We start from the raw sequence: 27,579 nt of genomic DNA, 5'->3' as shown, positions 1-27,579 counted from the left end.
ATGGATGGATGCATACATGCACACATGTAAAAGATTATGTAAAACAAATAAGACTGAAGTGGAAAAGGTGTAGGCCATTTTAGCAACAGGTGTTAGAAACACACACACACACACACACACACACACACACACACACACACACACACACACACACAGTAACTGTGCTCGGACAATGGTGAAGAAAATGGCCCCAGTCTTACCTTCATCAAGCAGCCAGCAAATACAAGGAAGCCTTTTGAGTGCAGATGTTTGGCCAAAGAGAACCCGAATCCAGAGTCACAACCTGTAACCAGGACAGCTTTGCCGGTGCCCTGTTTTAGATGGTTAGACTCATGTTAGGAACCCCAGATCCTGCAGTGGAGTAGCCAGCCCTCCCCAGACCCCTCTGGGTAGTAATATTAACACACTCTGGGTGACCAGGCCTCATCCTCCTATTGGTTTTTGCTGTCTGGAGAACTGCAAGCACCAAGGTGTTCTGGGACTCAGCGTCAGGAAGCCAAAATCCAACCTGGAGTCGCTGCCACCAATGCTGCCTTGGGGAAATGACTCCTACTCTGAGGACTTCAGTGTCGTCTTCTACAGTCACCCTGATGCTCACTGTCCTTGTCACCTTCATCAAAGCTAGGCTTCCTGAGTGTACGGTGCTCTCTTCATATTGCTCCCCACCCCCCAACCATAACCCCATAGATCTGTAGTTCTCAACCGTGACCCTTTCATATGGTTCCTCATGTTGTGGTGACCTCCCCCGCCCCCCTGAACCATAAAATCATTTTTGTCGCTACTTCCTAACTGTAATTTTGCTACTGTTCTGAATAATTATGTAAATATATACATTTTCTGATGGCCTTAGGGGATTCCTATGAAAAGGTCGGTTGACCCCAAAAGAAGGAAACAGAGATGCTTTCAAAGTGTTCACTATAGTTGATACAGGACTGAAGCAGAAGACTCCAGAGCCTTACTCTGAACCCCCAGATCTCTGCTTCCCAGCAGGCCTTCCACAAACTCCCTGACTGGGAGGGTTAGAGTATGCCATTACTGCTCCCCTATGTATGGGGAGAGGGCCTCCCTACTGACGGAGGGCCTCACAGGAGGGGTAAGTAAGAACAGGGTTCAGAGCATAGCTTGAGGCCTAAGGTCCCACACGGCCCACCCCAACCCACTCCTAGGGAGCTAGCTGCCACTCACCACATCTGCCTGACTGGCGTAAGTCCGGCGGGTGACAGGGGTGACTGGATAAAACAACAGTGTGTGTCTGTAAGAAAACAGCAAACCATGAATGCAAGGTCCTCGTCCCTCTCCAGACCCCACTCCTGGGCAGAAGCACCTTGAAACACTTTAAACCACCATCCAGGCTAAGGAAGCACTGGTGTTCTCTCCACTCCAGGCTCTGGGGACTGCTGTCCTGCATAGAGACCCCTCTCCACCAGCAGCTAGCCACTGCAGCAGCCATCTCAGCCGCGATACAGGAGATGCCTTCCTGAGAAAGGCAACCCAAAGGCTCCTTTTCTTAGAGGCCACGTCAAAATTTGACTGGCCCGTGGCCTACTCCAGTAATGTTCATTCTCTGCTTCCCAGGGTACAGAGACAATCAGTGATCCGGGGTCATCACAGTGTGCATATGCTTTCAGAAAAGAGCCTTCTGCAGGCTGCTGAGATGCCTTAGAGGGTAAAGGTTATTGCTGCCAAGCCTGCCAGGTGTGGGATGCTAAGAGAGAGAACTGATTTCTGCAAATTGTCCTCTGATCTCCATACGTGTGCTCTCTCTCCTCTCCTCTCCTCTCCTCTCCTCTCCTCTCCTCTCCTCTCCTCTCCTCTCCTCTCCTCTCCTCTCCTCTTCTCTTCTCTCTCTCTCTCTCTCTCTCTCTCTCTCTCTCTCTCTCTCTCTCTCTAAGTAAAAGTAAAACCTCAATGTTTTAACTCTCCATAAGGTCAATGGTGCTTCCTGATAATTGATTTTTATTTGGAGATAATTACAGATATACACACTGTTAAGATACAATGTGCAGAGCTGGGCTTGGGGGAGGCAGGCACGTAAATCAGGAGGATCGCAAGTTCAAGGCCATCCTGGGCAGCTTGGTGGGACCCTGCCTTATCATAAAAAGTAAAAGTAGGGCTGCGGATGCAATTCAATGGTCTAGTGCTTTCCTATCACAGGCAAAACCCTAGAGTTGAACCCCAGTACTAGGGAAAGAGGGAGGGGGAGCCGGAGGAGAGAGAAGGGAGAGAAAGGAGGTCAGGGGAAGGATGAGGAGAGGGAAGAGAAAAGAAAAGCAAGCAAGCAGAGAAATGTTGGGTACCACTTGCCCAGTGTCCATTAATGGTAGCATTGCACAACTGTGCAATATCATAGCCAGGACACTGACAAAGATACAGCAACAATGCAGAGCGTTTCCAGCGCTTCTTGCATCCTTCTCTTTACCTGATTTAGAGCCACATCTACACACCCCACACCCACCCACACACTCCCTTTCCTCTGCTCCCTACCACTACAACTAGCTTTCCAACAATGCTAAGCCAGGCATGGTTTCTTAATCTGCAACCCAATACTCAGGTGGCTGATGCAGGAAGACCCTGGGAGTTCCTGGCCAGCCTGGGCCACAGAGTACAATCCTGACTCAAAAACACAAAACAGTAAGAACAAAAAGAATGAGCCTGGCACGGTGGCGCATGCCTTTAATCCCGGCATTTGGGAGGCAGAAGCTGGTGGATCGCTGTGAGTTCGAGGCCAGCCTGGTCTACAAAGTGAGTCCAGAACAGCCAAGGCTACACAGAGAAACCCTGTCTCGAAAAACAAAACAAAAGAAACAAACAAAAAGACCAAAGAGAATGTTATAAAATGGATCGTGTAGTGCATAGCCTTCTGGGTCTGGCTTTCCACACTCAGTGTTGCTCTCTGGAAACCCGTCCAGACTGTTGGAGACAGGCTTTCCTTTTGTGTTTAAGTCGAGCTCCTCAAATTGGGCAATAGGGAAACTATTTACTTTCTGGAGGTCATCTGGGTCGTTTCCAGTTTAGATTTATTGTGAATAAAGCTTCTATGAAGATTCCTGGGCAGGATTTTGTATAAACACACTTCACTTGGATAAGATCCCAGGAGTGCAATCATTGGGTCATATGGAAGGTGAATATTTGATTTTTAAAGAAACTGGGGCACTGTTTATAGTCCTAGAGCCATGGCAGCATACTGCATCCGCAGCAGAAATGTATGAGCACCCAGTTTCTCCACATACTCCCCAGAATTTGATGTTATCCCTATTTTTAAAAATTCTATTTATTTGTTATTGGTTTGGGTTTTTTGTTTGTTTGTTTGTTTGTTTTGGTTTGTTTTGGTTTGGTTTTTGTTTTGAGATAGGATCTCATGCAGGCCAGGCTAGCATGAAACTTGTTATGTAAATCAGCCTAACTCAAACTGGCCAGCATCCTCCTGTCTCAGCACCCCAAGTGCTGCGATTTCAGGCATGTGATTTCATGCCGGGCCACAGCTTTATAATGTTAGCCGTGTTGAAAACCATGCATGATTATCTTACCATGGGTTTAATTCTCAATTCTCTAATAACTAATGACGTTGAACATCTCTTCTATTGTTTCTCTACCACCTGTCTCAGGCCAGACCATAGTAAGTGTGACTTGTAAACAACACAGTGGATTATAAAGGGTGAAAACTTAACAGTTTGGAGAGCTAGGAAGCTAGAAATCAAGGTGTTGGCAGATGTGAGGCCCCTTCCTAGGCTGACAGTTTTTATTGTGACTTTACTTGGCAGAAGGGGATTGTGGGTGTGTCTTAGTCATCTGGCACAACAGCACCAACCCGCTGATGAAAGTGGCCTCTATAACACAATACCTCCTAAGGCCTGACCTTCTTACCCCAGCTGGCATGGTGGGTGGCTTTGAACTGTCAACTTGACAGGATTTGGAAGCGACCCAAGAGACACAAGCTCTGTCTGTGAGGGCGCTTCCAGAGAGGATTCATTCAGGGTCAGAGAAGCATCCTCAAGCCAGTGGCAGTGTCTAATGGAGGGCTCACGGGCAAAGAAGCATGAGAGGAAAGCACATCTGTCCGCCTGCCCTCGCTTATCCTGAGCTGTGCTATCCGATGCCAGCTTCCTCTGCCTTCCAACGTAGACTGAAAGCCAGTGGTGATCCAGGGGTCTTCCAGGCCTCCAGCACTGGTTTGAGACTGCCGAGGCACCCAGATTTATGGTCTGAGTGGTTCCTGGGGTCTCTAGCTCCATGGTGTGTACACAGGCACTGTTGAGACTGGCTGGCCTCTACTGTGTAAGCCAATCTAATAGGCCCTTTCTTAAGTCCTCCCAGAATCACAATGCAGCAATACAATACAATACAATCCTGGTGAGCAGAATTCAGCATATGCCTTTGGAGATTACACAAGCATTCAGACTACGGCACGGGGTACACACATCCTGTGTTTGCCCACGTGCTATGTGGGACTCTCTTTTTTCACTGGTGAATTTTGAAAACCCTTTAGATGTGACCCATGTAGCATAAAAATCTTTTCTGTTAGTCTATAACATCCTCCTTTTTGTGTTTTTTTTTCCCCCACAACATAATACTTTTAGTGATTCTTTGGGAATTTCACATCATGCACCCTGATCACACACATTTCCCAGGCCTTCCATGTCCACCCCTAGCCCTCACTAAGAAAATTTAAAAACTAAAATTAAAAAACAACTAAACAAAACAAACAACACAAACCCAAGTCCAATTTGTTATGTATTTGATCTATCTATCTATCTATCTATCTATCTATCTATCTATCTATATCTATCTATCTGTCTATCTATCTATCTATCTATCTATCTATCTATCTATCTATCTATATCCATTCACTGGAGCTGGTCAAACTCCCTGTGTCCTGCCCAGTATGTGACACTGGGCTCTACCATCCACACCTGTTGGTGGCACAGTTTTACATTTGCAAAGAACTCACAGGCTCAAACCCTCTGCACTCAACCCAGAAAGGCAGAGCCTTACAGATGGCGATTCAGCCTCTGTGCAGGCGGACAGCTCCAGCTGGCATGGGTGTCCTGCTGGGCTCTGCCTGGCTCCCTGCCACCTCCTCTCACCCCTGCCAGCCGAGCTTCATCTGCTCCAATGTCAATTTTATGTCTTTCTAGACTTCCTACACCTGTGTGAGATCCCTGGCCTAGGGCGGTTTCTCGTTGAGGAGGGGCTCTTGCTCAACCCCAGTTAAAGCAGACCCCCCAGGGTGAGGCAGACACAAGCACAGCCTGTGGCTGATGCGCTGCTCATCTGAACACGTGCATCCAGAAACTCCAGACCGTATAAGGAGAGGCCTTCTGGGACAACCCAGGGAGGCATTTGCTCTGGCTTCTACCCTTTCTTACTGGTCAGAGTTTCTAGCGGTGTTATAGCTGCCATTGTGACCCAGCATCGATGACCAGTAATTCGAATTTCCGCCAAGGGGAGCCACAAGTCAGCGTAGTGGGATGAATCTAATTAAGATCATTTTAGAAGATTGCATAGAATTACCCACCAAGTGCAGCTTGGGAGAAACACAGTCTCACAATGGCCTCTGGTAGGGTGGGGGGGGGGGATCAGGGACAAGGACAGGGCGGGGGTGGGAGTGGGGGTGGGGGAGGCAGGGCGATTCTGTTAGTCCTCTCCAGTGCCACATAACTGCCAAAAGTAGGTATTTGAACCCAGGGTGGGCAGGTGAAAACACCCACGTCTACACTGCTGGATCGGAGCCATGGGCAGTTGTGTCTCCTGCCTGCCTGGGCAGATCACAAGTGCAGGGTATAGGTGGTAGTGTCCTGGTGGGAACACATCAATAAGCTGTCTGCCAGAGGCACCAGTGTCTTCTGGCACAGCTATGTACTCCTAAACCCAAAGGCTACGGGGACCATTACGTGGAGCAGACTACCAGGTCTCATGGCAGGGACCATAGCCAGCCACTCCTTGGGAAGTTCTCACCTGAATGTGTCCTGTGGGACCCCACCTGAGGCCTGAGGCCTGAGACCTGGGTGGCAGTGCTGACTGCACATGAGACCTTAAGAAGGAACACAGGCCAAGGAAAGCCCACTAGGGAGGGAAGCATACAGATGGAATAAAAGGTGACAAGTGGATGGGTACTGGGTGGCACGGTGTCCAACGAGACATGTGACTGTGAACAAAGGCTGGCATTTACAGGAGAAATAAGTTCCACTCACTATAAAGGACTATAGAGAGAGCTGTCCAAAGGCACGAGGCTTGCGGTGCGAGGTAATGACACCAATGGACACACGGGACACATTCCCATCAATGGACACATTCAAATGCACCAAGGCTGGAAGGTCACTCTTCAAGGATGCTGGGAGAACAGCAGGGTGCACTGGAGCCTGAAGCCCTTGGCAACCAAGACTCAAGCAAACTGATTTTTCCTACAGACCCCGCGTCTGGTTCTCAGCACAGGTCACCCTCTGTGCTAGCTTTCCTTTGGACCTGCTGTCCCTCTGGGCCTCTACTAATACCATAACCTGGGGGCATGCAACGCATTGACTCAGCCCCCTCTCCCCTCAGTGCTCCTTGAAATAACCAGGTAACTCTTCGCGTAATCAGATAGGAGAATGTCCTTATAACATGTTTTCTTTCTTTCCTTCTTTCCTTCTTTCTTTCTTCTTTCTGGTTTTTTGAGACAGGGTTTCTCTGTGTAGCCCTGGGTGTCCTGGACTCACTTTGTAGACCAGGCTGGCCTCAAACTCACAGAGATCTGCCTGCCTCTGCCTCTCGAGTCCTGGGATTAAAGGCATGCGCTAGCACACCTGGCTTCTGTTTTAATTTTATGTGTATGAATGTTTGCCTGTACATATGCATGTGCACCATGTATGTGCAGTGCCTGCAGAGGCCGGATGAGAACATCAGGTCCCCTCCAGCTGGAGGTAGACCTTTGTAAGGTGCCATGTGGAGGCTTCCCCGGGAGCCTCCAGGTCCTCTGGAAGAGCAGGCAGTCCTCTTCAGCACTGAGCCATGTCTCCAGGCCCAGGTTTTTCTATTTTTATGAATCACTTGCTTAAAAAAAAAATAGAAGTGGACCAATAACTGGGTAGCTCCCCCTCAGCAAGGCACCAGTCCAGCATGGACACTCTTCTGGCCAGTGGTTTTTATAGATTCCAGAAGGAAAGAAGACAGGAGGGAGGCGCCACGGAGGTGCTAGGTCTCTGACGTCTGAAGAATGGGGTATCCTGGCCTGCTGGGACAGGGCATCTAAAGATAAGAAAGCCCAGAGCTTGTGCTACAAGCCATTTTCCCTGGCAGCAAGCATGAGGCATGATCCGCAGAGGGAACACAGCTCTTCCTGAATGCACAGCACTGATACCAGAGCCAGAGGTGACTTCTCCTTGGGCAAGGGTTGCAGTCATGGGCAACAAAGCAGAACCATGCACAGCCCTGACAGCAAGCTGCACAAAAGCAGTGACCTAAGAAGGGTATGTTGTGCCCATGCAAACAGTGGCACGGTTCCCGCCAGGCTCCCTGGCAACCTTCCTGGCCACTGGCCACAGAATTCCTGATGTTGAAACACTCAAGGATTTGAACAAAATAAATAAACAAACACGAATGGATTAAAAAGAAAAAGACAAGTTCTGCCTCCTCTGTTGCCATGCCACGGGGAGAAAGCTTGTGGTGAAGGGGAGCAGAAAGAAGTGGGTTTTTAAGTTCACCCATGACTGCACCCAGCCTGCAGAACATGGAATCAGGATGCTGCCAATGCTGAACAGTTTCTTTGGGAGAGAATCAAGGCGAATAGAAAGGCACAAAAGCAAGATTACTATCACTTCCGAGGTGGCTTTTTCCAAAAGGTGCCTGAAATAGCTCACAAAAAAACCCCCCAAAAAACCAAAAAATAAAAAACAAACAAACAAACATGAAGAAGAGCAAACCCCAAGAGTGGTTGCGTGTTGTCGCCAACCACAACGAGGGTTCTGAGTTGCGTCACTTCCAGATTAACCAGGGTGAGGAGGAGGAGAATGAGGATTAAGACAAGTTGGTCTGGAATGTTTTGTATTAATTCATAAATAAAATTTAGGAACAAAACAACTAAGCAACCCCCCAAAAAAGAGAAAAGAAAGAAGGGTAAAAAAGAAAAAAAAGAAAGTCACTTTTTCCCAAAAGCCTTCAACAGCCAGGATCCATGTCTCCTTCCTACAGTGGACAGCGCTCTGCCTGGGGGTGAATTTTAAATCCCGCACGTGACAACAGTGGAGAGCTGAGGTCCAATTTCCAGCACCGCTTCTTTCTCTGGATCCCATACAAATGGCTTTTAGCAAATGCTGAGGAAATGCACAATGTATGTTCTAAAGAAATGTACTAGCATAGGAAAAGCCAATTTTCTTGCTCCGGGGGCTTAACACTTAAGCTCTGACACTCTGTTTCTCATCCTTCAAATATAACCAGGAGAAGTACCTCTTACTTGCCCGAAGAATCCCCCTTTGGACAGGCGAGATCTACTAGGTGAAGCCACACACACCTAGACCCACCGCTCACAGGCTAATGTGGGAGGACTCTTGAACCAAGGAGTTAGGTGGGCAACATTGCTAAGATGCCGTCTCCAAACAACCAAAGATCTGCTTATTTAGTCTGTACCTATTTAGTATTTCTTCTAAATCACACGAGCAGTCCAGGGATGTCTAGGCCACTTACTTAAAAGTATAAGTGTAAAAAGACCAAAGAAAAGAGTCACACGGACATTGGTGATAAGCTAAGAAAGGCACACCTCGCTTCTGCAAACTCCTTACTAATGTGCACACACATATACACACCCTACATCAGCAGAGACATTCCTGAGAAGAGCTGGCAAGTGGTCTTCCAGTGTCAAGACTATGATCAATGGTGAAGAAGACTTGTTCCCGATGGGAAAAGGCTAAGGAGTCACGTCAACTAAATGCAACGGCGGTGGCAAGGGAGAAATTGTGTGTTGTGTAAGAGATTCACCACGGGCCATATAAGGTCTGTAGCTCGGTCACCAGTGTCATAATCACTACAATTTCCCAGTGCTCATCACTACACTATGACTTTACATGATGCGAATGGCCAAGGAAGTTGACTGAGGTGCCCTTTGTTTTTGCAGTTTTTACATAAGTCTAAAAGCATCTCTGAGCTGCATGGTGGTGGCGCACACCTTTGGTCCCAGCACTTGGGAGGCAGAGGCAGGAGGATCTCTGTGAGTTTGAGGACAGCCTGGTCTACAGAGTGAGTTTCAGGACAGCCAGGGGGCTCTACATGGCGAAATGAACCCTGTCTCAAAAAACAAAAAACAACAATTCAGATAAAGGGATTTGTTTAGTTTTGCAGTCACTAGGGACTATGTGTACCCAAGGCACACGCTCTTTCCCTGAGCTACGGCCCCAGCGCATGCAAAGGGTTTAGAAAACCATTGGGAAGCTTTTCCTCTTTGCCCTGGGAGCCCTGGGAAGGCTGGACTTCCGAGCACTCAAGGCTGACATCGTTGGGGTCTGGCAGGGAGCGAGGGCATTCAGCGCCCGGTCTGGGTCTTCAAGGCCACCTCTCCCTTTGGTTGCTTACCTTGTGCCATTTTCTCTGTCACAGACACTTAGGGTTTTTCCTGGGAGCTGGGACAGGGGTCTGGAGAGACGGGCAGCCAGCATCACGACAGCAAGTTGTAGGACGATCTGCTTCCTTCTGGTGGTTCTGAGACACAAAATGGACGGTCAGCGTCTCGCATTTGGGAGTTTGGTCAGGAGTGGCCATTTTCTCCAGGTTATTAAAGTTAAGCAACTGGGCCCTGCTCAAACTGCAGCCTCATGAGATGGAAAATCAGGAGCCAAGGTATACCCGCAGCTCACAGGGCAACCATGGATGAGCAGCCACCCATGTGTGACAGACAGCCCAGAAGTAGACCAGTGTCCCTCAAATCTGGCTGTGCAGCAGCTCCTGGGGGAACCGACTTGGCGACGTGACCAGATAAAAGTTTACCTAACCTTGTGATATCATCTGCAAAAGGCTAACGCTCAGCAACTGTTGAGGTTTGAAAGTCACAAGAGACTGTAACACTTTAAGTGAGCTTATGGCTTTGTGTTGGCTCACATTTGTAGCTGTCCTCAGTTGTGCATGACCTGCAGGCCAGAGGTCTGACCTACCTGTGAGAGCAGCACTTAACCACTGAACCTCCTGAATGGGGTGGGGGCAGGGGGTAGGGGGCAGGAGAGGCAGGGAGTAGGGGGGAGGCTCCTAACTGAGTGAGCCCTGTTCCCTCATCCAGCTGTCTGATACCAAGCAAAACATCCATCTTGATGGTCAGGACCCCAGCCTTCACTCACAGTGTAGCCCCGCCCTCTGGAGGTGGCGTTTGCAGCCCTGTACCACACACCACCTGCCTCAGTACTCCTCCTCCCTCTTACTCCAGCAAACTTGAGGCTGCCAGATTGAATTCATCAGCAACCATTAGACTCTAGGGCCTAGAGCGTGAAGTCTGGAGCTACAAGATGAGAGATGAGACATTTAAAAGATTAAAACACACACACACACACACACACACACACACACACACACACACACAGACACACACACTATTCCAGGCAGGGTAGTACATGCACTCAGACGGCTGAGGCAGGAGAATTGCAAGTTGGAAGTCAGCCTAGACTGTACGGCAAGTTCCCCACCAGGCTGGGCTATAAGACTCTGCCAAAAATTCAAGCAAACAAACAACAAAACTGCACACAAAGAGAAAACAAAGGCCATGCAAACACTCTCATTCTTACCCGTTTAAGGTAAAAATCAAACCACTGCAACTAGGTCACACATTTCTTGGTGTCCTCTCAGGTCGGCTAGCATCATGGTGATTAAATGTCACATGCGACAACCAGGCCAGTGATAAGATGGCTGACTAAGAAGTCCCTCAGCTTGCGGCTTGTTTCCATTAGTAACTAAGTGTTGGTCAGCAAGAATGCCCCTGCTTTCCTGTTCTGGTAAACAGTGACATCTTCTGGCTGAAGGGCTAGGAGGAGGTGGCCCTCAAGGCTGGAGTCCAGGGGACTGGGGACTTTGTCACACCCATCCCGTTAGCGATAGGGTCCCCACAGGGAGGGATCTCTAGGCCATGAGGCCAGTATATTAGTCAATGTCCTATTACTATCAATAAATACTAGATACTGGGGAACTTTATAAAGAAAACAGGTTGAGTTTTTTGGGGGGTCTTGTTGTTGTTTTTGTTTAGCCCACACTTCTATTCTAAAGTTAGAAGTACACATCTAGCTATGGGTGTGGTGGCGCACGCCTTTAATCCCAGCACTCGGGAGGCAGAGGCAGAGGCAGGTGGATCGCTGTGAGTTCAAGGTCAGCCTGGTCTACAAGGAGTCCAGTCAAGGCTACACAGAGAAACCTTGTCTCAAAAGACAAAAAAAAAAAAAAAAAAAAAAAAAAAAAAGAAAAGAAAAGAAAAGAAAAGAAAAAGGACACATTATGGGCTTCCTGCTGGCAGAGTATCAAACTGTCACGAGACATTGTAAGTCAAAAGTCAGTAACAACAACTATACTGCTCTCTGACTATCTCTCTTTCTTTGTTGAGTCAGCATAGCCTTGGCTGGCCTTGAACTCTTAAAGATCCACCTCCGTCTATGAGTGTTGGGATTAAAGGCATGTCACGTGAGACATGTGACACACAGACTTCTTATAAAGCCACCAAGATTCAACTCAGGAGCCCCACCTTGATGACATTATCTAACCTGGATCAGCAACCAAAGGCCCCTCCTCTGCAGGTGACAAATAGTTTACTTAGGATCTGAAGAGCTGGTGGCTCAGTGGTTAAGACCACTGGCTGCTCTTTCAGAGGACCCAGGTTCGATTCCCAGCACCACAGGGCAGCTAACTCCAAGTGCAGAGAAGAAGAAGAACCCTTCTGCTGACGCTTCCAGGCCCCAGGCCTGGATGTGGTGAAAAGACATGCAGGAAGGCAAACGTTTACTAATTTCCATAATGAATAAGGGCAGCCGGTTAAATGTCTACCCACTTCAAGCTTCAAATTCAGAGCCAAGACTTAAAGCATATCTAGATCATGGTAGCCTTAGGCCAGCCTAGACCTTGCTCACCCGGGTGGGGCAGGCAGAGGTATTCAGCTGTTGAATCCTCAGGGCAGGCAGACAGGGCCCCTTTGACTTGTGTTATTAACTGTTCTTGAACTTGGAATTGATCTCTTTTGCATTCTTGCTCCTATGAACCACTACCATTCTGAGAACTTCAGCCAGAAAGATCTTTCCAGCAGCTGGAAGGCAGGTCATGCTTTCTGCCCTGCTTTCCCAAGCCTGCTCTGTTGGGTTTTATAAGTTTATTACTATTATTATTATTATTTTATTAAATGATGATGATGATATTTTTCAAGATGGGATTTCTCTGGGTAGCCCTGGCTGTCCTGGAATTCACTCTGTAGACCAGGCTGGCCTTGAACTCACAGAAACCTGCCCACCTCTGCTTCCCGAATGCTGGGATTAAAGGCATGCACCACCACCACCTAGCTATACTTCCCTTTCCTCTCTGCCCAGTTTGCTCACTTTTCAACAGTGTCTCGTGCATGTCTGGTGAGGCAGTTCTTGACAGCCCCAGAGCCTTTGCGCCCTCTCCTCTCTCTCTCTCTCTCTCTCTCTCTCTCTCTCTCTCTCTCTCTCTCTCTCAGTGGTCTTCTGTCCTTCACTCTCTGTAGTGGGGATGAGGATGAGGGACTCCATGCATTTAAGCAAATGTTCTTCTCCTGAGCTATCCTCCCTCACCCCCAAGTCAATCAGACCAGCATCTGACTGTCATTGTGGCAGTGTTGAGACATAGGGTCCTTAGGACCTGGGCACAGTGGCAGGTGGATCAGGCGTTCAAAATCACCTTCAGCTACAGACAGAACTCAAGGGCAGCTTGGACTGCATGAGATTATATAAGAAAATAAGACCAAACAGAAGCAAGGAAGCAGAGGTGAACAGGAGCCAAGCATGGTAGGACCTAGCATCTCAACACTTGGGAGGCTGAGGCAGGAGGAACACACATTTGAGACCAACCAGCCTGGGCCTTCTCCTTGACTTAAAAAAAAAAAAAAAAAAAAAGTGATTTGGTAATAGGAGGAAGTAGTGACTGTCCCCAAGGAGATGTCACTCTCCTGGGGCTGGATGAGTTACTGTTAAGACGGGGTCATTATGAAACAATCTGTCTGCTGTCTGTTGCCTTCTGCCACCTTCAAACCAGTGCCCATCTCTTGTGCTATGAACAGCATGGGACCCTCACTCAGAAGCTGTGCTTAGGATTTCCAGGGCTCCAGAACCACGAATCAAAATAAACCTCTTTTTCTTTCAAAGGTATCAATGTCAGGTATTCTGTCGGCAAAAGAACCAGGCAAGGTCACTCTCTCTTTTTAAGGAGCTCTGAAGCAACACACAGCATGACCCTGTAGGTCCACTTCCTTTGATCCCAGCTCTACCCTTCATTTCTTTAATCTTCCTCTATGAGACAAAACCTTAGAGGCCTTGCCCATCTTGTTGGCCACTTTCAGTTACTATCAATGCCCCGCCCACCCAACAACCAGAGGCGGCACAAGCAAGTCTCTGTTGAGTGAATGCAGACTAGCCAGGGAGTGCCTTGAGGGGAGGAAGGCTCTGTGACCTACAGTCAGGTTCTGTGGCAGGTCCCTGCAGGCAGCAGCAGAGCAGAACCTGACTTGGCCCTTGGGGAAGACCCAAGCCAGAGGAGGTCTCATTCTTTACAGGATGCCTTGTGCTAAATAGCCAGCTCTCTCTCTCTCTCTCTCTCTCTCTCTCTCTCTCTCTCTCTCTCTCTCTCACACACACACACACACACAGACATCCATAGACACACAGACACAAACACACAGACACACACACACACAGATACATAGACACCCACAGATACACAGATACATAGACACCCACAGATACACAGACACACACACACAGGCACACATATACACACACAAACACACACACAGGCACACCCACATAGACACCCACAGACACACACACACACACACACACACACATACACACACACACACACACACACACACAATCTCCACCTCCTCCCACCACAACTGAAGCTGGGTGATTTCAAATGCATGCTGTAATTAAAGACCTTCCCCATCCCTTGGCTCACTGCCCAGGCAAGAAAATGCCTCAATATAATCTCCAAATAGAGGGTTGCTTTCAACTTAGTTTTCCTTAGAGTCAGCAAAATGTAAAGTGCTATAGTCAAAGTAGCTTATAGTGCATGAAAAATGGGGGCTTTTGAATTATGCCTATTTACAACATGGTCTCTCATACACAAAGTAGCATTTACATCTGAAAGCGGGGCCTCATACTGAGCTACTCCCCAAGGCCTGACTAGGTTTATGGAACATGCGTCTACACTGGCACACCTAAGGACTTTTCTAGGTTACGGTAGCTATCTTAATGGCTCTGGCAGGACTTCACTCTGTAAAAGAACAAGAAGTTCTTGGACTTGCCTACAGCTTTGGAAACAGAAATGGTTACAGGAAACAGGTGGGTGCCAGGAAAAAAAAAAAAGAAGAGCTCTCAAGGGCCAGAGCTTCCTTCAGCCTTGAAACTCATGCCTCAAAGTACAAAGGCACAGGGGTTTGACTTGGAAGGACCAAATCCAGAGGATGTTGTCAGACAGCAAAAATGTGGGGAAAACTTGAGTCTCCTCTCAAGAGCTCCTCCCTCCGAGATAAATGCATAATCTGTGCATAATCAGAGGGGAGGCCAAGATGAACCCCGTTTCTCTTCACCAGGAGAGGGCAGCTAAGCAAGAACCGGCTACAGGGCCAGCCATGCGACACTGTAAAGTAAGAGGCCGTAGCTGGCCGCTGTCTAGTGTGTCAGTAGCTAGGTCTGTCCTAACCTCGTTAGAGTAAGTCATTCTCAGAAGAAGAAGGGCACCTGCACCGACAGGAATACTGGAGACGGGGGTTTGGCAGGAAAGGTCTCACTGTTCTGGGGAGGATGTAGCCCTGCAACATGGGAGAGGAGAGCCCTGTCCCACTCAGGAGCGCAAGCTGCGCCCTCTGCAGGTTCCCCACATTGAAGTACCCAAGACAACGAATATCTGTCAAACGCTAACGTCCAAAAGTGGCAGCCCACCGCTGAATTTGGCCAACTCGGACTTTCAGCTTCCCTTGCATTTTATTTTTATTATTTGCTTCAGTCCAGCGGTTTGCTGTGTTTCGTTTCATTTTGGGGTATTAGAGACTGAACCTAGGGCCTGGCACATGCTATTGCGCATGCTCTATTACCGAGCCACGCCCTCTTAGGCCAGCTTAGTATTTGAAAAGTTAACACAGTGAGGTAGGTGAGCTTTGCTTGAACCCAGTAAAAACATTTCTCAACTTCTACCTTAAAAGGGTACAATTTTTGCCTTTTGAGTTTGCCTGGATACCATAGGAATCTGAGTTATAGGATTTGGAAGCAAAAAGGCACAAATTAGGCTCTGAACAGTTTCCTTCAAATCATTTAGCAGTTTTGTTTGGTCAGGCTGTGGATAATGAGCATGTCCCAGAAGTCATGCCGACGGGATGGCAAACACGTTTTTAAAAACCTTCTATCGAGATGCCCTTTGAGAGGGAATCGTCTGGAAAGGAAGCCTAAAGGGTGTGCACAGGACGTCAGAGGACACACATTACATTCTCACCGTTACTTCAATCACAAGTGCACAGTAAGTCATAACTAATTGCAATGAGGTCAATAAAGCCAAGGATTTAGCTGTACAGCCCAGTTCTGCAGAGACACACCTACGCTGGCTTCTTGATCTGCCCAGAGACCCTGGTCACAGATGAATTACTGTACGTAGTCACTGCCGTGAGGGTATTCCGTAAACTCCTCACCTCTTTTTTCCCCCAGGCTCCTCCAGCCCACAGTCTCCAGAGCTGTCATTGTCCCTGGAGGATTTAGATGACCCAAGATGACCCCCAGGAAAGAATGAAAACAGGTCTCTGTAAGCTGGAGACCTAAGCTGCTGAGGGTAGGTAGCCAGAGGCAGAGTCTGCTGGATGCTGTCATTAATTCATCTGCCTCACACTCAGAGAATGCCTCCTTGCTGACCTTATAATGACAGGAAGACATATGCCTCCCTCACTCCATCACTCTTCTGTGCTTCCCCAAAAGAAATGTTAGCAGAGCTGTCAAAATCACTATAATTACAATTGCCAGACCAAGAGAACATTCCATGCCTAGGAGAACAGTTGCCAAGGCCAACTTACTCATGCTGTCCCAGAGTTCCATTTCTGGTCTGTTCTTACCATACAGTGAGCTTTCATAGATGTATTGTTTATATGCTATTATTGTTATGAATTAACATGTTATCGACATAATATAGTTAACATATATTATTTACGTGTTATTACAACACTAAGGTTTATTTCCAGCTCAGCCTTTGTCTCAAGCTCTAGCCTTAGGTGTACAACTGTCCCTTTGAAGGTTTTATTGGGTATATATGTCATTTAACTTCTCCAAAGTGTGCTTGTGTTCTGATTCCCTGCACATTCCACGGCCCAGCTGTTGGCAGCTCTTACTGGCCTCACCTCCACAAGCTAGCTAGGATCCTCTGCCCCCTCTGCCATCTCAGCCTTCATCCCTCACTGCCTGGATTACAGCAACAGCTTCCAGAGCAGGCTCTGAGTCCATCAAGGTCTCCAAGTGGGTGGTTCAAGCCTGCAAAAGACACAGTCTTGCATCTAATTCCTGTGACTGTTAAAGCCCCCAATTTGTACAAGCTGCCCAAAACCTTCCATGCTCTTGGCCCCAGCATCCTTTTAACCTCATCTCTGTTCCCTGTGTCTCAGCCACAGTGGCCTTCTCACTATTACTGGAACATTTCCTGGCACACTGCAGCTTCAGAGTCATTGCTTTTCTCGTCCCTCTGCCTGGAAACTCTTCACAAGTTAGCCGCATCTATGGTTCTTCCCTCCTATGCCCCGCCCCAGCCTGTCACGTTCTCTGTCTCTCTCCTTGCTTCCATTTTCCTGCTCTCTTTCTTGGTACTCAGCTCGCTGCAACCTTCTGCACATTACTTTTATCTTATTTCCATCTTTGACTCTTACTCAACTGCAAGCTCCTGGGGTAAAGGGGAGCCCTACAGCAGTGCCCCGCGCACTGAAGACGCCCAGCTGAGTGACTAAGAGGGTTGTAAGCCAGGCGTGGTAGCCTTTAATCCCAGCACTCAGGAGGCATTTCTCAGATTCCTGACTTTTGGCTTTGTTCTTTGACCCACTCGGTTTAACCAGGGCTAGCTGAGTGACCACTACGTCGGAACTGTCCATCAGAGTGAATACCCAGTTTTAGACAGCGACTCCTTCTCTCCCTGAATCAGGACCAAATGCTTCGCCTGTGAGGGGTAGGGGCCCCTGAGCTCCTCCTCTATCCATGCCTGACTTTGAAGGAACTGAATCTTCTGTAGACAGTCCACAGGTGTCTGTGCCCTTAGCAACTCTTACCAACTGTTTACTATGCCATCACTCTTAACTTCTGTGGTCTCCCTTATCCTATACCCAGTCTGATTTATTTCACATCCAACTGGTACAAATGCCACCTCCTCCAAGCTACCTTTTCTCATTGCCTACACCAAATACCGGTCTCTCAATGGGGAACTGTAATCCCAGCTACTCGGGGAGTCGAGGCAGGAAGGTCAAAGCCTTCTTGGGCTATAAATCCAAGGTCAGCCTAGGTAATTTAGTGGGACATCGACTCAATAAAAATCAGGTTCAGGATGAACTCAGTGGCACTTATATATTGTGCGTGAAGCCTTAGTTTCAACCCTTCTCACAAACAAAAAAACCCTACCCTCTCCCTCTCTGCCCAGTCTCCCTCTGGACCTTTGTAATTACAGTCACCCAGTCGGGTATTTTGGAGCTATGTCTGTCTATTCATAACCGCTCACAAGCCCTATCTAAGCACCTTTCCCACCCGCACTGTGAACACGCCACAAATAGAAGTGAGGTCAATCACTGACTTCTATGCTTCCTCTATATGTATTGTTTAGAAATCATGAACGATACATAAATGTCTCCGCTCCGTTCGGCTTCCTGGCCTCCTAGGGTGTATATGCTCAGCGTTTCAGGACGAATCTGATGTCGAAAGAAAGGCATCTGCTGCGTCACAAAGGATCCTGGCAAGAGGAAGCCTCCGCAACTCTTCCAAATGGGAACCTCTGGGCTAGACAGTGACTCTGCACCTGCTGATTATGGGCCGACTTTGGCTCACTGGCTGGAAAAACACGCGGTGGGTGTTATGCCGCCTCCTCTTGGAAGGGGGGGCCACATGGGTAAGGAAAAGGACATCGGGGCCCCACCCAGATGTGCGGACCCACGCAATCCGGGCGCCCTCCAGCAAGCAAGGGGTACGATGAAGTCGCACAGGCACCTCCTCCTCCAAGCCGCGCCTGACGTCGCTTTGGACTGCGCAGCCAATCCCAGAGCCGCGGTCCCTTCCAACCGGCAAGAGGGCGGGGACCAAGGGGGCTCGGCCAAGGCCGCGTTCCCATTGGCTGAGGCGGCACCACCTAGACAAAGCTGCACTGTCCTCCAGCCGTGGCGCTGGGGAGGCCGCCGGCCTGGCCCTGCCTGGCCCCCGCCACTCGGGCTTCCCCAGCCGACCCCCGCGGCGCCGCCACCTTGTCCAGACCTCCTCCTCCTCCTCCTCCTCCTCCCCCAGTACCGAGGCCCATTCAGTCTCTACCAACCCAGGCTCCGCTCAAGTGGCTGGACCTGCGGCCTCACCGCTGTCCAGCATCCTTTCGGAGCGTAGCAGGCACGGAGACGCTGCCAAGAACCCCAGAACAGAGCCCAGTGAAGGCCACGGGAAGAGGGGGAACAGACGTAGAGCAAGGTCGGGAGATGGGTCGGAACCTTGCAACGCCTTCCAAAGCTGGAAGGCTGGATGAATGACTTGGACCCAGGCTCGGCCTTGGACTACGAAGTGACCTTGGGCTAGTTCCCTCCACTCCAGGGGCCTCAGTTCCCCTCTGTGAAACTGCGCCGGCAGTGAACGATGAGTGAGGAAGGTTTCCACCTAGGGCCCACGAGGCCGCGTGATCAACCCCGGGCCTCCCGTTGCGTTAATAAAGGACTTTGTTCCTGGAGGCGCGCACGGAGGCTAGCCGAGGATGGCGTGTGCAGACCACCTGAGGCCCAGGCTGGGAGATCAATCAGTCCATCTATGGTTCCTCTTCGGCTGCAGGGCTGTCTAGAGGACACGATGTCCCCTTCCCCACCGGTATTCCAAGGACCCGGCTTAGTAACCTTGCCTGGCTAACCCAAACCGAGCAGATGGCGCTGTCGAGCAGCACCGGAGCTGGGATGAAGACCCTCCCTCTTACCCTAAAGCGACCGGGCAGGGGGCTCCGCGACGAGGGCTGGACCGGCGCGCCTGTCTCAACCTGGTGCTATGCAGGTGCTCGCGCTTCTGGCTTGGAGTTGGCGCACTGCCTCAGTTTCTCAAGACCCTCTCCCACCCCTAACAACGCGGCCTCCAGCCTCTGACACCCGGATGTGTCTTACACACTCCGGTGCGTGCGTTAGTGCTGCGCCGGGCGGGGCCCGACGGCAGACAGCGCGGAGGCGGGGAGTGCTCAGGCGCAGCCTCCATAGCCCTCCTTATCCGGGCCTGGCACTGTTCCAGTCGAGGGTGCCCCTAGTCTCTAGGCACCCCGGAGGTAAGCCTGCTCTCTGCCATCCATCCCGATCCTAGCCTTGAACAGATGCCCGCTGCCATCTGATCTTCGCTTCCTGGACCCTGTGCCGGGGAGGCAGACGGTGCAAGGTGTCAGCTTCCACCCCACCCCACCCCCCAAACTGGAGAGAAGGTGCCGCTCCAGGCAGAGGGAAGAGAGAAAAACAAACAAACAAACAAACAAACCTGCAGAGGACAAGACTCCTTTCAGGTTTTTTGTGCGTTTGCTGTCTTTAAAGCTTACCGGGGCTAAGTGGTTAGTTAACTTTTAAATGCCATGTAACCAAATGCCATTTTAAAATTTTTTTATCCTGAGGGTCTTTAACGTATCGCAGCTTCCCAGCGTTTCACCTATAGTACGTCTACTTATCTGCGGGGACAGCCAGCCATAAGTGAACTCCTCTCAAATCCCAGACGCCTGTTTCCAGGATGAAATTCAGGCTGAGGAGAGGCACCAGGACCTATCGGTGATGGAGATACGTTTAGATAAATTGCATAAGGACTGCGTAGAAAAGGACTAGAAAGATTAATGCCCCAGGAAAGTGCCGATCGACAAGCACCGAGGCTTGAGAGAAACCTGCCAGCCAGGCTCTGGATCTTCTTGAGGGCTGATGCTACGTGTTCCCTCTCCACCACCCTTTTTTTTTTTTTAATGCCCCTGCTCCCCCGTTTCTGCCACCCAGAGGACTGAAGACCGGGAGAATATGTGCCCGTTCCACAGACTCAAGCCAGACTTCTTGCTTCAACGACTCAGAATGTCGCTCGGTAGGTGGGTGCCATAACCCATAACAATAAATCTCAATACTGTAAACTGGGTGTGGTGGTGCACGCCTTTAATCCTAGCACTTGGGGGTCAGAGGCATGCGGATCGCTGTGAGTTTGATGCTAGCTTGGTCTGCACAGAGAAATCCTGTCTCAAAAAAAAAAAAAAAAAAAAAAAAAAAAAACCACACAAAACCAAAAAAAAAAAAAAAAAAAACAAACAAACAAGTAAAGATCCTAATCAGTATAATGCGTCACCACATTACACTTGAGGATTATGTCATGCTGGAAGAGAGCTAATCTTCTCACCTAGGAAAGCCATAGATTCTAACTTGGGACTTGGGACTAATAATTGTGTGTAAAGATTTATAGAAGACTTAGATAATTAGTTGAGCTCTTTGACGTCACCGTCACCTTAGACAAGCCTTGCTCAGCTGGCTTCTTTCCAGTGCAACTTTGCAGATGTAACCCGAGAAGCCCCTGCCTCAACTGTCCCTACCATAGCATCCCAGGACCCTGCAGCGACCCTGTCATTGCTTTCTGACACCGAGTACTCCTGCTAGTGTGAAGGAGCCAACACCACTGGGACTCTCTCTGGCCAATATTACCCCCTTGAGATGCAAGTCGGCCACTCTGTCCCTATTCCCCTCAGCAGTGCTGAAGCGAGTCTAGTGTACATCCTGAAATGACAATACCCATGGGGTCTGTGGTAGTGGCAGACAGAGCCCCCCCCCCCAACTCCACAGCACACCGTTTCTAACTCCATCCTCTCCATTTGACTACAGCCAGCCACTCCTGTTTCTGGAGGTTTCTCTTTCTTTCTTTCTTTCTTTCTTTCTTTCTTTCTCTTTCTTTTTTAAAGATTTATTTATTTTATGTATACTCTATCTGCACATAGAGTTTGCAGGCCAGAAGAAGGCACCAGATCACATTATAGATGCTTGTGAGCCACTTTGTGGTTGCTGGGAATTGAACTCAGGACCTCTGGATGAGCAGCTGGTACTCTTAACCACTAAGCCACCTCTCCCAGAGGTTTCTTAGGCAGTGGCTGACTAGGTATCTTGTTTTGCTGTGACAATGACATGCAAAGGAGTCCTCTTCCCAGAGAGAATGTTCCCCCTAACACGTTATCAGAGCACATGCATTGAGTTATCAAGCTCACCTACTGGCTCCCAAGCCACAGAGAACCCGCAAGATGATGTACCCATGGACAGGTCACCAGCAAGGCCAGTCTGAGGAGCCTCATCCACCAGGACACTGCCATCTAGGAAGCAGGGACCCTCCCCCACCATGCCTTTCGGAATCTCTTGTCACCTTGTTAACCATATAAAGGAGATTCACTCCCAAAATTAGTCTATATACATGTCTTCCTCTGTTTCCATTTAGGCGGGTGGTGGGATCCAGGTGAAGGCAACGATAGCTCCAAAGAGGCATTCCAGCCCTTACTTCAGGCTCTTTCAACGGACTGTTCCCACCCCTGCTAATGAAGAACTGGTTTGTTGGGTTTGAGACTTCGTGCCTTCATTTCCCAAATGCTCTTCTCTGGAGGGCATCGCTAACAGCTGAGAGAGAGTCAGAAAATGGCGACTCCCAGGAGAAAGTCATTGACTGAGAACAGACATAATTGGGCCCAGCCCCATCTCAAGTCATTCTGTTCCCGGTACAGTCTGTCTGCCAGTTTGAGAACCGGAGAAAAGGCCTGGCTATGAGTCTGAACAAATAAAACAGAAACCTGTGGGAACAAGGTCACTCTAAACAAGAAACGTGCCAAGATTCCATCTCCCTCCTGCACCTCACTGCCCAGGCAGAAGGCGCTTTAGCACCTGTACATTTCATCTGAACCGCCAGAGGGCGCTGTTACAAATACCCAGCATAGGTTTGGGAAACAATCTTTGCCAAGAGAGACGCGAGCCAAAGCTAAGTGAGTCATCAGGAACCCTACAGTAAGTCTTCTGAAAGAGGGGCAGAAACGGTGAGGTGGGAGTAGGGAGTGGGGCGCTCAGGAAACGTTACCTAGAAGAATCAGCTTTCTGAAAGATTCTCAGAAAAGGCTGCGGCAGACTAAACCCCACTCTTAGCCACCTGCAAGTTCCTAACAACCCGAGTGTGTGGCAGGTACTCCGTGATGAGGACCGACGGGTCTAGAAGACAGTGGTACCACCCGCTAGCCCAGATGCCACGGACTTTTTGTTTTGATGCAATTGGGTGTTTTTTAACTGGAAGCTTGGGGAGGTGGCGTGGGGGGTGGGGTGGGGTGGGGTGGTGGTAAAGCCACGCAAACCTGATGACCAAGTTTAAACCTCACATAAAAAGTCAAATGTGGTTGAACATCTGTAATCCCAGCATTCTTTATCAAGTTGGAAGGCGGAGACAGGAGAATTTCCCAGAAGCTCGTGGACCAGCTAGGCTGGAATATGCTGCTTAGAAACAAAATAAAGACCCTACCTCACAGTGGACTGTGAGAACAGATTCCGGAAAGTTGGCCTTTGACCCCCATACAAGTGTACATACACACACACACACACACACACACACACACACACACACACACACACACGGGGTAGGGGAAGGGGAGAGAAAAAAAGAGACTTTTAATCTTAGGAATTTTACAAGTATCAATAGTTTGTTCTACAATTGGTAGTGAAAACAAAAAACTCAATAAATCTGCTTCTGAATCCAGTTGTGGGGCTCAGCAGGTGGTGTGTTGGGGGCCAACCTAGAAAGTTGATCCTAATGTGACTGCACATCAAAGAGAACTGGAGGGCACTTCCTAGTCCCCACAATGAACAGGCAGGACAGAGCAAGCTGTTTGATTGACGGGGAGGGGGAGGGGTAGACTCAGGCAAGGTACACACCCACCCACCTCATTTCTGTCTCAGGTGCGGATAGCTGGGCTTGTTAAGGATTTCAGTTCTGGAAATTGAGCCCAAGGCCTTGTGCACATTAGGCAAGCACTGGTCCACTGAGATATGGCCTCAGCCTTTTCCTGCCTCCTGACTAGCGTTTTGGGGAGGTACTGGATAGTCTTTAAACCTAAGCAAAGTTCTTTTGGAGTCATTGGATTTTTCTTTTTCTTTTTTTGAGTTCTGACTCATTCTAGAACCCAAGCTAGCCTGCAAACAGCATTCTTTTTTATTTTTTATTTTCCTTCTAGTCTCCTGGGTGCTGGGATTACAGCGGTGTGCCATCCTACCAGGGCTTATTGGAATCTTTGAAGAGAACAGGCAGATAATAAAAGCAGTTGTCTTCTGAGATGCTCCCATTGCACTCTTCAGTTTACAGACGCTGAGTTCTTATGCCCTCAGACTTATGCTGTTTTTTGAAATTTGATAAACTGGTGAGGAAAACCTGCTTTCAATAACATTTGGCTTTTTTTGTTTTCCAAAAACTTGGCTTTCTCTCTCTCTCTCTCTCTCTCTCTCTCTCTCTCTCTCTCTCTCTCTCTGTTCCTCTGTGTGGTGTGTGGTTTGTGGTGTGGTGTGTTGTGTGTGTGTTAAAAAAGCCTCTGGCTGTCCTGGACTCACTTTGTAAAATAGGCTGGCCTTGAACTCACAGCAATCTGCCTGCCTCTGCCTCCCAAGTGCTGGGATTAAAGGCATGCACCATCACTGCCCAGTTTACACTTAACATTTTGAATAAACAATAGCAATTAGTGGTCTATCACTGTACCAACTACTGCACATCATATCCCTCAATCTTGCCATCATCCTGAAAGCAATATGAGGCCTGTTCTGCAGTACAATGTGTTATGTGTTCACACACACACACACACACAAAACACATACACCCTAGTTTCAGTTTTTCGGGGAGTGAGGAAGGAGGCTGCTGGGTATTGAACTCAAGACCTTGTGCATGCTGAGTGCACACTACTACTGACCCCTACCTCAACCCTATAACCCCAATTTATGAGGACTTTGGATTAAAGATTTTTCTATGACAAGCTGGGCTTTGTCTCTATAGTTGCATGGTTACGTGGAAATGTCTTACAGTGGCTCTGATATGGCAGCCAATGTCTTATTCCCTCAGTGAGAAGCCACTTTGGTAGTAACTGACCTAAATTATCATATTAACTGGGTTTTTGTTTTTGAGACAAGATTGAACTGAGTCCTACAAGCTGCCCCTAAATTTACAGTCCCCAGTGGCTTCAGCCTTCTGATTTCGGGAACCAAAGGTGTATACCACCACATCTGGCCTATAGAAACCTTAAATTACAGTCCATGAGACACAATTCTCAATGATTAAACTTGATTTAAATTTCTGTACACCTAAGGCTATATTTTAAAGCATATTGAATGTATTGCAATAAAATTTAAAAATCAAGGTACAAATGTGTATGTTCATTTCAATTAATTTTTTCCTAAATGAGTGCACATTCATTTCTGCCTTTTGGTTTCAGAATTAGAACCTAGTTTTTATTTATTTATTTATTTTTCATCTATCAGATTGCAAAGCTACTGAGTCTTTCTTTTGGAGTTTCCAGGACCTCTTTCTAAAAGCATCTTTACTTGTCCCCAGCCCTGTTCCCCTCTTCTAAGCATCCCTGGACATTCGGGGACATTTATTTCCTTCTGCAGACAGCTCCCAGGGTCAGCCTTGACTTACCTTAGCCAGCAGCAAGGTCCCACAGCACTACCAGCGCATGCACGTCAGGAGCCCCCTCCAGACAGCGACCTCCAGATGACCCGGAACCCTCTTACTCCCCAGCAGGGTATAATAACTGCCCAGGAAAATCTTGTCCACGCTTGATGTATTGCCTGCAGATTTACCTGGGAGTAAAACTTCCCACACAGGTGTGACAGGAAAGCCACCTAATGCTAAAACACTGCACTAAGCTTCTGGATGTCTGCGTGTTTGTCATTGACTGGGCAAAGTTCAGCTCTGCTACTGTTTGTTTTAAGCTTAAAATGTCTATGAATTTGACCCTCTGGCAAACAGGGATCAAGGATAGATGCTGCCGCTAAGGGACACACACACACACACACACACACACCACAGATGGCAAAGGACATCTCTAGTTGGCTCCATATTGAGGTCACGTGCCAGGCATATGTGGACACAGGTCAGCAGCGCAGGAACTATGCTGAGCAGAGTAAGAACTAGCCAGGGCCCCTTGAGTACAACCAGGAAGTACAATCCCGGAAGCATTTTTAAAGGTTTCAGGAGCTTTGCACAGGGTCATTTGCAGGGAGGTTGGGCCAAAATTATACCCTTTGAGTGTCACAGGGAAAGGAAGAGGATGCCTGGCATTCTGGGAATTCCTTGCCAGGGTGGAGGGTGGGGGAGTGAGGGGTGGGGGAGTGGGGGGGTGGGGGGGAGTGGGGGGGGCGCATGTCTTAGTCCTGCCACACTAAGATTCAAGTGACTAAACACAGTGGAAAGTGAGGCTGGGTTAAATTAGTGACCTAGGTTGGTCTCTTCAGAAAAGGAGGCTCAGTCACCTCAGCCCAGGTGCTTCCTGAGGCCAAAGGGGACACGAAACCATAGTAAATGAGTCGTAAATGGCAGCCACCACCACGTGACCAGTGACGAGTCTGTAGTTGTAATGGGTTTGTAGTCCATTATGTTTGTGCATAATGATACCTATGTTTCCATCTGATTCTTTTTTAAAAATTATTTATCTTTATCTCTTGTGCATTGGTGCATGTATATCTCTATGAGGATGGCAGATCCCTTAGAACCAGAGTTACACACAGCTGTGAGCTGCCATGTGCCTGCTGGGAATTGAACCTGGGTCCTCCGGAAGAGCAGCCAGTGCTCTTAACTGCTGAGCCATCTGTCCAGCCCCTCCTTCTCTTCTTGTTTTTTATCCTTTTGTCATGTAACATAAGATATGCTGATCTGGGGACTAGAAGTGACACTCTGTGTTTAAGAGTGCACAGTGCTCTTGGAGGACCAGCCTTTGGGTCCCAGCATGGACATCAGGCAACTCACAACTGTTTCAGAGGATCTGACACTCCCTTCTGGCCTCGGAGGGCACTCCCATTCATGTGCACCCCCCACTACCCCCCAAAAATTCAAAATAAAAAATAGAGCCAGGTGTGGTGGTACACACATTTAATCACAACATTCAGAAGGCAGAGACAGGCAGATCTCTGTGAATTCCAGACCAGCCTGGTCTATCTAGTGAGACCTTGTCTTAAGAAACCAAAAACTAAAAAAGAAATGAAAAAACAAACAAACAAAAAAAAAAACCACCTAAAATCTTAGAAAAAGCTGTGTTGATTTTGGTCTCCGAATATTGAAGTAGTGCTACCAGCTGGCCTTCTCTACAGAATGGATTTGTTGAGATGCCACAGACACGTGAGCCAAATCCTTAAAACTGTCTTTGCTGGACGAGGGTGGTGTATGTAGCTCAGTGTCAGAGGCCTTACCGAGACTGTCTGATGAGTGAGTCCAGCTTCCAGCAAAAGCAGGCAAGCAAGCAAACAAACAAACATCCATTCTTGGCCTCAGTGAGAGATGGCTCAGCAGGTAAGGGTGCTTGGCACCAAACACCTGAGTTCAGTTCTGAGAATCCACTTTGTGAAAGGAGAGACTCAACTCTCACACGGTTGTTTTCTGACCTCAAATATGTACAGGACTATGTACACACACACACACACACACACACACACACACACACACACACACAGTTTAAAATTTCTCCCCTTTATGGATCCTTTCACACCTAAACCATAATACTAGTCTATAGGAGGAGGGATACATGGGAAGGCCAGTCATAACATTGATAGTTTGATGAATTTTGTAATATTGGATATGTATACGTAATGTATATTTTATATGTATGGGCAACCCTACTAAAATACTCAAAGTGATCTGACTCCCCAATTGGACCCTGAGACAAACTTGAAACAGATTCCTCTCTGGAACTGTTACTCTTTCGTTTGGAGAGGGAAAGACCTTACCCTGGGGCTTGGAGGTCAGGCCAAAGGTAAGAGGGTTGACCTCAAGCCAAGCCCAGACGTGGCAGTGCTTACTTTACACTCTGTCTATGCCCTGAAGTCTCTGCGGTCACTGCCCTCCAGGTATTCATTGCCTGTGGATGGAACAGGCACAACAAAAGCTGTCTGGTTCTAGGACAACTTGAGTCAGGTGATACAAGTAGATGGATGTGATGGGGTGGGGGACCGGG

The 27,579-nt window shown here is 48.5% G+C and overlaps 1 protein-coding gene and 1 pseudogene across 2 annotated transcripts in view; one reads left to right on the top strand and one right to left on the bottom strand.

The window, feature by feature from the left end:
- The window catches only part of Bdh1 (3-hydroxybutyrate dehydrogenase 1), a 36,604-nt gene extending 11,304 nt beyond the window's left edge, over positions 1 to 25,300 (bottom strand). The window contains exons 1-4 of one of the 2 annotated variants that reach the window (XM_051149732.1): positions 25,050 to 25,300; positions 9,541 to 9,666; positions 1,186 to 1,252; positions 201 to 311 (exon numbers count right to left, since the gene is read on the bottom strand). In XM_051149732.1, coding sequence (XP_051005689.1) covers positions 201 to 311; positions 1,186 to 1,252; positions 9,541 to 9,623 — 261 coding nt within the window. In that variant the 5' untranslated portion in view covers positions 9,624 to 9,666; positions 25,050 to 25,300. Of the gene's footprint in view, positions 1 to 200; positions 312 to 1,185; positions 1,253 to 9,540; positions 9,667 to 19,332; positions 19,548 to 25,049 lie in introns of those variants that run through there. The other variant, XM_051149733.1, reaches the window with a different exon arrangement.
- Positions 7,398 to 7,996, top strand: LOC127193198 (60S ribosomal protein L22-like; annotated as a pseudogene).
- Positions 25,301 to 27,579: the final 2,279 nt, after the last annotated feature.

Source organism: Acomys russatus, chromosome 8 (assembly GCF_903995435.1).
Source record: "Acomys russatus chromosome 8, mAcoRus1.1, whole genome shotgun sequence".
Lineage (NCBI taxonomy): Eukaryota > Metazoa > Chordata > Mammalia > Rodentia > Muridae > Acomys > Acomys russatus.
This window is presented reverse-complemented; position numbering and strand designations above follow the sequence as displayed.